The sequence below is a fragment of the Nicotiana attenuata genome, chromosome 5 (genome assembly GCF_001879085.1).
Source record: "Nicotiana attenuata strain UT chromosome 5, NIATTr2, whole genome shotgun sequence".
Lineage (NCBI taxonomy): Eukaryota > Viridiplantae > Streptophyta > Magnoliopsida > Solanales > Solanaceae > Nicotiana > Nicotiana attenuata.
The window spans coordinates 14,232,513-14,244,240 of NC_031993.1; the positions used below are offsets into that span (position 1 = coordinate 14,232,513).

General features: G+C 36.3%; 2 protein-coding genes across 3 annotated transcripts; one reads left to right on the plus strand and one right to left on the minus strand.

Moving 5' to 3' along the window:
- LOC109225360 (serine/arginine-rich splicing factor RS31-like) lies at nucleotides 2,423-5,973 on the plus strand. Of its 2 annotated transcripts, none has more exons than XM_019389993.1 (6): nucleotides 2,423-2,475; nucleotides 2,836-2,959; nucleotides 4,771-4,883; nucleotides 5,012-5,241; nucleotides 5,332-5,574; nucleotides 5,681-5,973. In XM_019389993.1, exons 2-6 carry the CDS (start codon nucleotides 2,854-2,856, stop codon nucleotides 5,709-5,711), a joined length of 723 nt encoding a protein of 240 aa, XP_019245538.1. In that variant the 5' UTR covers nucleotides 2,423-2,475; nucleotides 2,836-2,853; the 3' UTR covers nucleotides 5,712-5,973. The 2 variants fall into 2 exon arrangements, with proteins under 2 accessions (XP_019245538.1, XP_019245539.1); XM_019389994.1 differs by having other exon boundaries at nucleotides 5,684-5,973.
- LOC109225362 (calcium-binding protein KIC-like) lies at nucleotides 6,655-7,569 on the minus strand. The gene has a single exon (XM_019389995.1). It carries the CDS (start codon nucleotides 7,309-7,311, stop codon nucleotides 6,946-6,948), a length of 366 nt encoding a protein of 121 aa, XP_019245540.1. The 5' UTR covers nucleotides 7,312-7,569; the 3' UTR covers nucleotides 6,655-6,945.

Sequence of the window (11,728 nt, forward strand, 5' to 3'; positions counted from 1 at the left end):
TGCTCTCCCCTTCAATCTTTCTTATTACCTTTTTGACTTTGCCAAAAGTTCAATATCACATTATGTCGAAACTTTTTACTTCCTTTGTATCCAAATTAATCATATCCAAAATCCTAATTTAGCTTTCTCGGTCAAATCGACAAGTTTGTTAAGCAGTTTGATCAAAACCCTATTGATTAAAATAATTCTCAGTTCTGATAAATGTGATTCGCATGATCATAAAATTTCAGAGGAAGTTAAAATGTGTAGAAATATTACCGAAAAGGCCTAATTTATCAACATACTCTTCATTGCAGCGCCTCAATTTCACACTTAAAATTAGTCTGTTCACATCTTCATATTTTCTCTATAAATAAACAAGTCAAAAATCAATACCAATACACCCTTTTAAAAGTTTACAAAAGAAGTTTCAATTTTATAAGAAAATAGATGAAAATGGCTTCAGATTCAACCACTTCTCTGCTCTTGACACTATTCCTTATTACACAAACAATTTTTATACAATTTTATAAAATATATCTTTTGTATATTTTGTATCTGATTTATACATAGTAAAAATAAATTTCATACAACTAATTATATATTATACAACTTATCTACAACTTTCACAAATTATTTCTACACAGTTAAATACAACTACAATAACATACAACTTAAATACAAAATTTATACAATATGTCTTTTGTATATTTTGTATCTGAGTTATACACAGTAAAAAAGCTTTGAAGCTTTGAATTCGAATTTGGGTTTTCAAAAAATATTATTTGTTTGAATTGGATGTTGTTGCAAAGAATTGGGATTCTCTCTACGTCTCTCTCTATCTCTCAATCCCTAATTTCAGTAATGTAAAGCAAAGGAAGAAAGAGCAGCAATTCCACCATTGACAGCCATTTAAAGCTTTGAAGCTTTGAATTCGAATTTGGGTTTTTAAAAACCATTATTTATTTGGATTGAGTGTTGTTGCAAACAATTGGGAAGATGGTTTGGAGTTTATATCTCAATTTTGAGGGTGTTTTGGTGAAGATTAGACTTTATTTTGGCTGAATTTTAGGTTGAAACTAGAAGAAGAAGAAGAAGAAGAAGAAGAAGAAGAAGAAGAAGAAGAAGAAGAAGACGTGACATACATTATACTGCAGAAATTGTAGTAAAGTTATAGTAAAATTATAGAAAAATTATATTCTGTTGTTTATATATATATATATATATATATGAAAGTTGAACAATATTGTATAAAAATTGTATTTAAGTTGTATGATATTGTAGTTGTATATAACTGGGTAGAAATAATGTATGAAAATTGTAGATAAGTTGTATAATATATAATTAGTTGTATGAAATTTATTTTACTATGTATAAATCATATACAAAATATACAAAAGACATATTGTATAAAATTTATATTTAAGTTGTATGTTATCGTAATTGTATTTAACTAGTAGAAATAATGTGTGAAAGTTATAGATAAATTGTAAATTAATTGTAAATAAGTGTATACTGTAAGTATTGAGTGTGATCCAACAGAAAATAGCTGGAAAAATCTCCATATCATATAAAAGAGATAATTAGAAAAGCACCTCCATCTGGAGAGAAAGCACCTCTTATGCATTATATGTGAAACCTATATTTGTATGAAATATGAAGTTGCTAACGGGAGTTTGGTTACTTTCAACAACCATGAAATTTCAGATACGACTGTGGAAAGAGCGAATTTTCCTTGACCCGACGATATCCGTTTTACTTTCGAGTTAATTTGAGTTTGCGTTGACCAGTGGCTGTAACTGAGACTACATCAAAGTTACTGAAATCCTTTGCTATTGTATTAGACGTCCTATCTTAATTCTTATACGGTCATATGATGCAGTTGTTGATAAATGGTAAGTGTGGAACTCTTTTGATATTAAACAGGTGGAATTACCTAAAAATATCATTTGAAATATGACGTTTCTGCTCGTTGCCTTCAAACATAAATCAATGATCTATTTGGCCTGTTATCGCCTTTCCGTAATAGTTAGCATTAAATTTGGTTTAATAGTTAGAACATGGTTTTATCCCTGGCGGAAGAAAAATAAGGCGAAAGAAAAATAAGAAAACAGAAGAGGAGAAAAAGAAGAAAAATGGTGCAACTAAATCCCTTGATTGAAGGCATAATAATGGATCTGGGAGCCTTTGAAGATGGATTGTATATATTTTATAAACAAAACTTGTTTATGCCGGGTAATTAACTAAACATGAAAATTAAGGGTAATAAAGTGTCAAATAGTGTATAGAAATAAAAAAATCCCGATTAAAAAAACTGCACGGATTAATACTACGATTAGGGCCGATTCAACCCCCTTCCCTTTGACGATCCGGCCCATACAGTCTAATTAAGAAATGGGCCAAAATGTGCAAAATCCAGTATTTAAACTCACGCCGTCCTATTCTAACACGTTTGTTTGGTTTCTAGGGTTTTCCAGTCCTTGTTCGTAAAAAAAGGTAATGTTCTTTCTTTACCCGGTGCTATACTTTAAATTATTGTAATTTAAGGCTTTTACGTACAGAAAAACTTTGGCTATTTTTTTTGGTTTTCTGGTAAAAGATTATCGTAATGTAGGGTCTTTTGATTGTTAAAAACGCAGGATAAAATAATCGATTTTCAGCTCTATTTGCCCATTTCGTTGCAATAAGTTGTCATTTGAAATTAGGGTTTAAGATAGGAAGAATATAAGTATATGAAGAACTAGGGTTTACTATAAAAATAATTTCGCAAACTGGTGTTAATATGTGTTGTTTTACTATGTTGGTATCAACTGTTTGATCAGATTCTTGAATAAATTATTCGTTGAGTTCTTTTAGGTTGTACGGGTGGTAAAGATGAGGCCTATTTTCGTTGGGAACTTTGAGTATGATACTCGCCAATCAGAACTGGAACGGTTTTTCTCCAAGTATGGAAGAATAGAGCGCGTTGACATGAAATCTGGTATGGCTTATTCCCCTCTTTTTTAGTGTTCAGCCTTTAAGATATTTATACGTTTTTAGAAAATATACTTAACTTCTAGTAGTACTTTTTTGTAGTATAAGATGAGTTTAAATGGAATTTGCGGTCAGTATAGCGGACCCCAACTTGTTTGGGACCGAGGCATAGTAGTACTAGTTATGGTAGAATTGGGGTTTGCTTACTTATTGTCCTTGTGTTATTTTGGGATTTTGGCTACTCAATGGGCAATTGCTGAACCTCTCTTAGATTTTCTTTTGATCGTTTTTTGAAGGCAAAGTTGTGACTCTCCTGAACTGGTCTTGAGGTGACCAGTTGGGGTTTAACTCTCATGGAGATAATGCTATGTAGATGGTGTGTTTTCCCCTTGCGTGCTTTATGTGTTGGGTAGGGGTCTTCTACGCGTGCCTTGGATTGCATATTCTAGAATCTAGACAGAACATAACTTCTTCATTTTATTTTATTTTAACTATGCGGCTGCAACTTGTGTGAAATGTTTTCTATGATTAGTAGTTGGTGACTTGGAGTTCCTGCGCATATGCTATTGTGACTAGATAGTTAAATAAATTATTCTACATGTTCTTCTTCTGAGTTATATGCAATTCCAAGTTTATTTTCATTAACTTTCATATTTTATATATTTTTATATGTTAGTTATTTTTGAAAATTTTATAAGTTAGAAAGTAATGGGGCTCGAGAGGCCTAGGCTTATCCGATGATAGTTAAAACACCCTGCCATATGCCTCCGCCTTTTTAAGCACTTCTTTTGAGATCATGGTCCTCGCAATTCTTGGCACAGAAAGAATAGTAGAATTTTTTTTAATGACTTCATTCTAAGGAATAGTTACTGTGTGATTTGCATTTTCAACATTATTATGAACTTTAGGTTTTTTTTTTCATTTGTTGGAAAGTTTTTGTATACCTGTCTGATAGTGTTAACCTGTTATGTTTTTGGGATCTTATCTAATCCATATCTTGTTTAATCATTCCGCTTTGGAAAGTATTTTCTTATTTGATGTGCATTATAAGTTACATCCTTTTCCCTCTTGGGATAGTTAACAATAAGTATTTTGATTAAACAAAATTACCTAGCTATATGACTATATGTGTGTAGCATGTACGTATGATGCATGTGACTTGTCAAGACATAATGTGGAACCGAATATTTCGTTTGGAGAAGATCTCCGCATTCAAGTGTTTATTTTGCCGCAGGCACATCTACTAAGGAAAAAGAGCTTCTATCATGGCTCAACACTCCTGTGCCAAAAAAACTTCTAATGCAAGGAAACCTATCTGCCTGCCTGCTCTCCCCCCTTCTCACTGATGGAATTGTCCTGCATTTCTTACATCGATCTTCTGTCATTCACTTACTCGATGCTCATGTTGGCTTATCACAAGAATGATCATGGTGGGATCAGTCGGTTCATCATGCCATGCCTACCACTACTAATAAGAGGATCAATGAATTATATCATGCCATGCCTACCAATTTTCAAATCGTGCTGTGAAATTGGTGATGCATGCTTAGCAATGTCTACTCAGACTTGACTTTAAACCTTTAATAAGCCTTCATCTTGACCATCACCATCATCATCATCATCATGATCTAGTTCATGCAAGGCTTCTACCTCCTTAATTTCCTCAAGCCCTCACATACTTGCAGGTGTTGTACGATATTTAATTTCTGAAGGAGATGAGAACTTTGATTTAGCTGATGTATACTTCACCGAAAATTCTTTAGAGACCATATCTTACTGTTCTTTCGACCTTATAATGAACTCTCTTTACAACTACAGGGTTTGCTTTTGTCTACTTTGAGGATGAGAGAGATGCAGCAGATGCCATCCGTGGGACTGACAACATGCCATTTGGGTATGAAAGGCGCCGTCTATCAGTCGAATGGGCAAAAGTAATGTTTCTGTCTTCATCTTTCCCAAAATCTGAGAAATACAATCCGTTAGACATTTCCTCCCCCGAAAGGAAATACGATTTGTTGATAATTGTCATCTTATTAATTATGGCGACTGTGATTGACAGGGTGAACGTGGTAGGCACCGTGATGGCCCTAAGTCTGGTGGAAACCAGAGACCAACCAAAACATTGTTTGTCATAAACTTTGACCCTACTTGTACTAGAACCCGAGACATAGAAAGACACTTTGAACCGTACGGCAATGTCCTTCATGTTCGCATACGTCGCAATTTTGCGTTTGTGCAGTTTGATAATCAGGAGGATGCCACAAGAGCTTTGGAGTGTACACACATGAGGTTAGTAAGATATTTCATTCTACTCTTATGGTTGCAATATCTTATCTGTTTGTTTCCTGATAAGAAGTGAGTTGCTAATACATTTTGCAGTAAGATCTTGGACAGAGTGGTTTCTGTAGAGTATGCTTTGAAGGATGACGATGAGAGAGGGGACAGATATAACAGCCCTAGAAGAGATTATGGCAGGCAAAGGGATAGCCCTTATCGGAGGTCACCAAGCCCGATGTATCGTAGGGGCCGACCTAGTCCAGATTATGGCCGACCTCATAGTCCTGTTCGTAATGGTCCATCTTATGACAGATACAATAGTCCAGATTATGGAAGGTATCGCAGGTAAAAAAAAACTTTCCTTTTGTTTTATTTGATTTTTAACTGTCAACATTTCTTACTTGATGCAAGTAGGAGACACTTGTTCACATTTTATCTTTGTATTTTTCAGCAGGTCTCCTGTTCGAAGGTCGAGAACTTGAGTCATATCTTAATCTGGGAAAGCTTGTGCTGTCATAGTGTAAATGCTTTGTTGGGTTAACTTTGTGGATTGTGGCTTGTGAATTTAGCTATCAGAAACCATTGCCTGGTCGACTCATTGCTTGAGCATGTTGAGACCATTTGACATTACCTCATATAGCCATAAGAAGTTATTACCAGAGTTGCACATTTCTAATAGGCTTCACATGATAATAAACTCAAGAACACAAAGCAAATGAGAAGGTGCTCTTTTTAGTTTTTGCATTTGTCGAAGTCACATTGAATCTTACAGGGCACTAAATAGCCTAACAGAACCAGTAACAACTGAATGCCTGTGTGCCCTTCAAGTCTAACCTTGACAAAATTTGAAAAATTAAGTATTCTTGGCTCTTCAGTTCTGGATTACTCAACCTTGTCTTCTATTTCTGATTTGTCACCTCAACCTATAGCAGTTTGCGAGATGAGATGGCAAAGTAGCTGACTTTGCTCACTCCTCCAAAACTTACCTAACCAAATCTTTCTTTTCTTCCCTATGATTTACTTTTATTACTATCATGCAAACTCTAAGCGGGAGCTTAGTGTAGTGCATCGAGCTTTGTAGTTTAGGAAAATTTGGTATAGCTTGATACTAGGGTCCTAAACCCCACGACAGTACAGTATATTATTCCATGCTAAGTAGTATTTCCTACTTAGTGGGAGGGGGGAGAGCAGGGGACAACTAGAAATGGAAATTTCACTTAGTGGTCAATGAAAAGTGGATGAACATTATGAGACACTAAGATCTATACCTCGATAGAGAAAATATTAGGCGATTTCTTTGTATTTGCTTAAGCTTTTGGAGGCAGATTTACCCACTCCACCTATGCGCGGCAATCCGATGAAACAGTTGAAGTGTGTATAAATTGGCTGGACACCAGTTATAAAAAAAAGGAGTTTGGGAGCACATTTTAGGGTATATTATCGTCTTGAGAATTGATATAATCTTTTCATCTCAGTTACAACTTACAACATTAGAAACTTATAATTACCAAATCTGAACCTGCATTAATTTTGGGTGATTCACCCCTTCTATTATCTGATCTCTTTTTTGGTATTACATAACAGAATCAACATATATGATAATATATTACAGCCATTGAGAAGCAATCCATCATATATGATAGTGAAGGCTAGCTCTTCAACATCTTTTTTCATTTCATATTTTGGGATGGAAATGAGAATAAGATTATAGCAAACTCAAAAAGAGGATTGTGCCAACTCTTTTTGGAATGCCTTATCAAGCCAAGCCTCAGCATCTTGCATCATTTCTGGACTAAGTCTAACCATTAGAATACAAAATTCAGTTTCATTTAGTGCTCCATCTCCATCTAAATCTCCTTCTCTTACCATAGCCTCTGCATCTTCTCTGCTCATGCCTTCCATTCCAAGAAGCTTCGAATTCTTCTGTAAACTCGCCGATGTGATCAAGCCATTTTTCGGGTCAGCTAGTAGCCTGAATCCTCCACATAGCTCCGCGACAAACGTATCCACGTCCAATTTTTCTGCCATCACAGGTAACAAGTCTTGATATTCTGTTGCTGCTTCACCAACTTTACTTGCCATTGTTTTTTTTTTTGAAAAAAAATGAAGAAGAAGAAAAAGCAATGGTATGAATAAAAGGTATTGTTTGGCACAAGGAAAGTTGGAAACTCTATTTATAGTGTTCCTAACAGTAAGTATTTTCGTGAATATTGTGGAAGTATGAGTACTGTTACATTGTCAACTGGCAAGGATTTGATCATTAATTTTGGAAGGTAGGAAAAAGAGAAGAGAGTGGGGATGGACTATGTAGCCTATGGTCCATATTAAATCAAATGGTACCTTCTGAATGGATGGTTTGGGTAGGGCCTCGAATTTGTAAACTACTGAGGGCTATTTTTATTTAATACTCCATCCCCTTCAATTTAGGTGAACCTATTTGATTGGGCACGGAATTTCAGGAAAAAAAAGAAGACTTTTGAACTTGTGGTGTAAAATGAGGCAGATATTTGTGTAGCTAAAAATTATTGCATAAAGGTAAATTGTTTCCAAATATCGAAAGTAATCATTTTTTTGGCACAGACTAAAAAGAAAATAGATTCACATAAATTGAAACGGAGGGAGTACTATTTAGAAGGTTTTTTGGTGTTCTATTGTGTTGAGAAGTACCACTTTGGGAGTAAAGTATTTCTTATTAAAGGCGACTTCATTTTCAAGACTCGAAACCTAAATCTTTGTTAAGGATGAAAAGGTATTTACCATCTCACGCAACCTTAGGGGGTGGTATACTGGCATTAGCTGTTTACACTATCTTTCTTCTATAGTTCCTTGTATGAAATTTTCCTATTTCTGAAATTACATAAATGTACTTGCAAAAAGCAGCTTCTAGTCTTCTACCAAGCAAGAATAACGTTGATCCCACAAAAAAAAAAATAAAAAGAAGAAAGAAAATCTCCAAATGCTTTTTAATAAAAATATAATCTTTTTATCCATTTTCCTATATAAGTAGCTAATTAACAGAGATCCTGGAATTCTAAAGATTATTGTAACTCAAGAAAATGTAGACAAATTGTCTTAATGATGATAACCTTTAGACTTTTTTCTTTGAGTTTTCCATTCCGGTCCACATTAGGTTTACGACTAACTCAGATTCGTGTCGCGTAAGATTCATTAAAGAAAAAAAATACTTCCTTACAAGAAATTCTTTTTTTTTCAAGATTCGAGACAAAACATCTAATTATTCATCCCACTAGAATTCTTGGGGATGACAAAACTATAACCTCTTCATCGGAAAATTATACTATATAAGTACGTAAATTTTTTCTTTTTATGTATATATTTTATATGTTGAATCCCCTTAGTTTTTTCACGTATTTAATATTTATATTTTAGTGGAAGCATCCACTAATGCTTGCATTAGGTTAGGCTGTCTACAACACACCCTTTTGGGTACGGCCCTTTTCCGAACTCTGCGTGAACGTGAGATGCCTTATGCACCGGACTGCCCTTTATTTTAACACTCATCATAAAAATTCTAGCTCCGCAACCGAATGAATAAGAAAGGATGAAGTACTTGAAGTTGTTTTGAAGTTGTCAACAGCATCATATACGTTTCTGATAAGTAACTTATATCCACTGATTTATTGGAGAAGATCATTTTTAATTTATTCTGAAAAGAGGGTTTCTAGGAAGGTTCATAAGAGTTGGAAATTGTGGAGGTGACTTGTGACTTAGCTAGACGTTAACTGTCACGACGAAACTTTTGCTAATACTTCTCCTTCTTTGAAGCTTCCTTTCATTTGTTCTCTTTCTATTTCTCTCATGTCTTGTTTTTCCTATGTATGGTCCATACCCTAGTTATTTTATTAAGTTTAAGTGTTTAACTTCTGTATATTCTAAACCAGCTACTACTCCGTCTAGCCTATCTTCCTATCCAGCTACTCTTTATGTTGGGTTGCTCAATTAATCTCATATTGATAGAGGCGGATTTAGGATTTCAAAAGGATGTGTGCACTATTGTAAAAAGGTGGATCTAGATTTAACTTTAATCTCTTACCATGAACCCACTACACTTCTGAAATTATAGGTTCAAAATTATATTCTTTTTGAAATTATATTGATATACATGGTTTAGGAAGAGGAGTATGGATTCACGTGAACCCATATCCCTCAACTTGGATACGTCTCTGCATATCGGTGACCTGATAACACGGGAGCCGACGATCAAAGCCCCGATAAATGGCGGGTGTAATTATAACGGTCCTAAAAGTAGCGAATTCCTTATGGAATAATTTCCGACCCGCACAAAAAGCATAACATCATCAATTTGAGGGAGGACAAATTTTGTGCTCTTAACAATGTCAAAATTTCTACACTGTCAAATTAAGATGATTTATTGTGACGACCCGACCCGTCATCTCATGAGTTACCGCTCCGTTTCCCCCATTTTATGCATCTTCATGTTTCATTATCAGTATTTGGTGTGTCATAGTTGAATTGGATTGGTTTTGGTAGAAAATGAGACACTTAGTCTCTTTTAAGAAGGCTTAAGTTGGAAAAGTCAACCGGACGTTGACTTAGGAGTTAGAGGGCTCGGATGTGATTTTCGGTGTTTCGGTTAGCTTCGGTAGATGGTTTGTGACTTAGGAGTGTGATCGGAATTGATTTCGGAGGTCCGGTGTAGAATTAGGCTTGAATTGGCGAAGTTAGTATTTTGGCGAATTCCGGTTGATGGGTGAGATTTTGATCCGAGGGTCGGAATGGAATTCCGAGAGTTGCTGTAGCTTCGTTAGGTGATTTTGGATATGTGTGCAAAACTTCAGGTCATTCGGACGTCGTTTGATCGGGTTTTTGATCGAATGCGTGTTTCGGAAGTTTTTAAAGAATTTAGGCTTGGATTTGATGTAATTTGATGGTTTTAGCGTTGTTTGACGTGTTTTGATAATTGGAACAAGTTTGAATGATGTTTTAGGATGTATTGGTACTTTTGGTTGAGGTCCCGGGGGCCTCGGGGTGAGTTCGGATGGTTAAACGGAGAGTTTTGGAATTTGCATATTGCTGAAGCCTGCTGCAGCTGGTATATTCGCTTCTGCGAGTCTTGGACCGCAGAAGCGGACACGCTTAAGCGATGGATTTACCACAGAAGCATTGAAGAGGCCTGGGCGGTGGTTCCGCAGAAGCGATAGTGTAGCCGCAGAAGCGGAATCGCTTATGCGATGTTGTGACCGCAGAAGCGGTTTGGTTCGAGAGTGGGATTTCCGCAGAAGCAGGATGGGGACCGCATAAGTGAAAGTGCTAGGCTGATTATTAAATATTTCCTCCGCGAGCTAGGTATTATTTTCCTCCATTTTTGAGCGAGCTTTGAGAGCTTTGAGGCGATTTTGAAGAGGGATTCAAGGAGGAATGATTAGAGGTAAGTTCCTTGGCCTAAATACTCGAGATTTTGTTAAATTTAACATGGAAATTGGTTGAAATTCATTAAAAGGGGTAAAGCTAGGGCTTGAGTTTTTGATATTTCAAATTGGGATTTGATAGGTCATTTGAGCTCAGATTTGGGAGTTCTTGGTATGTATGGACTCGTGGCGAGACGAGGAATCCGGTAATATGAATTTTGTAATTTTTCGAGAAGCGGGCCTGGGGCTCGGGTTTTGCTAGATTCGAGATTTTTGCTATTCTTCGATTGTTTTCGATTGGGTATTGTTCCCTTAGCATATTGTGATGCATTCGCTCTGATTTTGGTTAGATTCGACGCGCGTGGAGACCGATTTGAGGGGCAAAGGCGTCGCGGGCTTGAGATTTTGCCGGTTCGAGGTGAGTAATACTTGTAAATGATATCCTTAGGGTTTGAAACCTCGGATTTGCACATCATAGTGTTATATTGAGGTGACTTGCATGCCGGATATGAGCGTGGGGTAGAGCACCATTGGGAATTGTGACTCGGTCCGTCCCGATTGATGAAATTACTACGTTTGTGACTGAAACTACTTGTTATCATCATGATTTGGGCTGATTGCCATGTTTTGGGCTTCGTGCCGATTATTTGATTCCTTCAGGGATTGATATCACTGTTTTTGCATTACTTTGCATGTTATTTGATCTCGGTCCAGGGTTTTAATAATGTGTTGCAAATTCAGCCATTTTTCATGATTTGAAAACTTAAATGATATTTTACTGACGTTTTGAACTGAGAACTGCTATTTTATTATTGCCCAAGGGGCTTATGTGCATTTCTGGACTGAGCATGGATCGGGCTGTGCGCCGCAACAGTGTTATAGTGATTTCTAGATATATGGATGGCTCGGGCTGCACACCGCAGCGGTGTTATATTGATATTGCGCTTGGGCTGTAGGAGCCCCTCCGGAGTCTGAACCCCCACAGTGAGCGCAGGTACCCAAATGGATCGGGCTGCACGCCGCAGCGGTCATGTGCATTGCATTGCATTCATGCATTGGTTCCTGTTTGTACTACGTGTCATGACATTCAACACTCTCATATCATTGGC

What these genes read in the sequence shown, in the direction of transcription:
- LOC109225360 (XM_019389993.1), top strand. Translation starts at nt 2,854, where the DNA reads ATGAGGCCTATTTTCGTTGGGAACTTTGAGTATGATACTCGCCAATCA. An exon ending in TATCAGTCGAATGGGCAAAA is followed by an intron (nt 4,884 to 5,011) that starts GTAATGTTTCTG and finishes TGTGATTGACAG; the next exon opens with GGTGAACGTGGTAGGCACCG. An exon ending in TTGGAGTGTACACACATGAG is followed by an intron (nt 5,242 to 5,331) that starts GTTAGTAAGATA and finishes TACATTTTGCAG; the next exon opens with TAAGATCTTGGACAGAGTGG.
- LOC109225362 (XM_019389995.1), bottom strand. Translation starts at nt 7,311, where the DNA reads ATGGCAAGTAAAGTTGGTGAAGCAGCAACAGAATATCAAGACTTGTTA.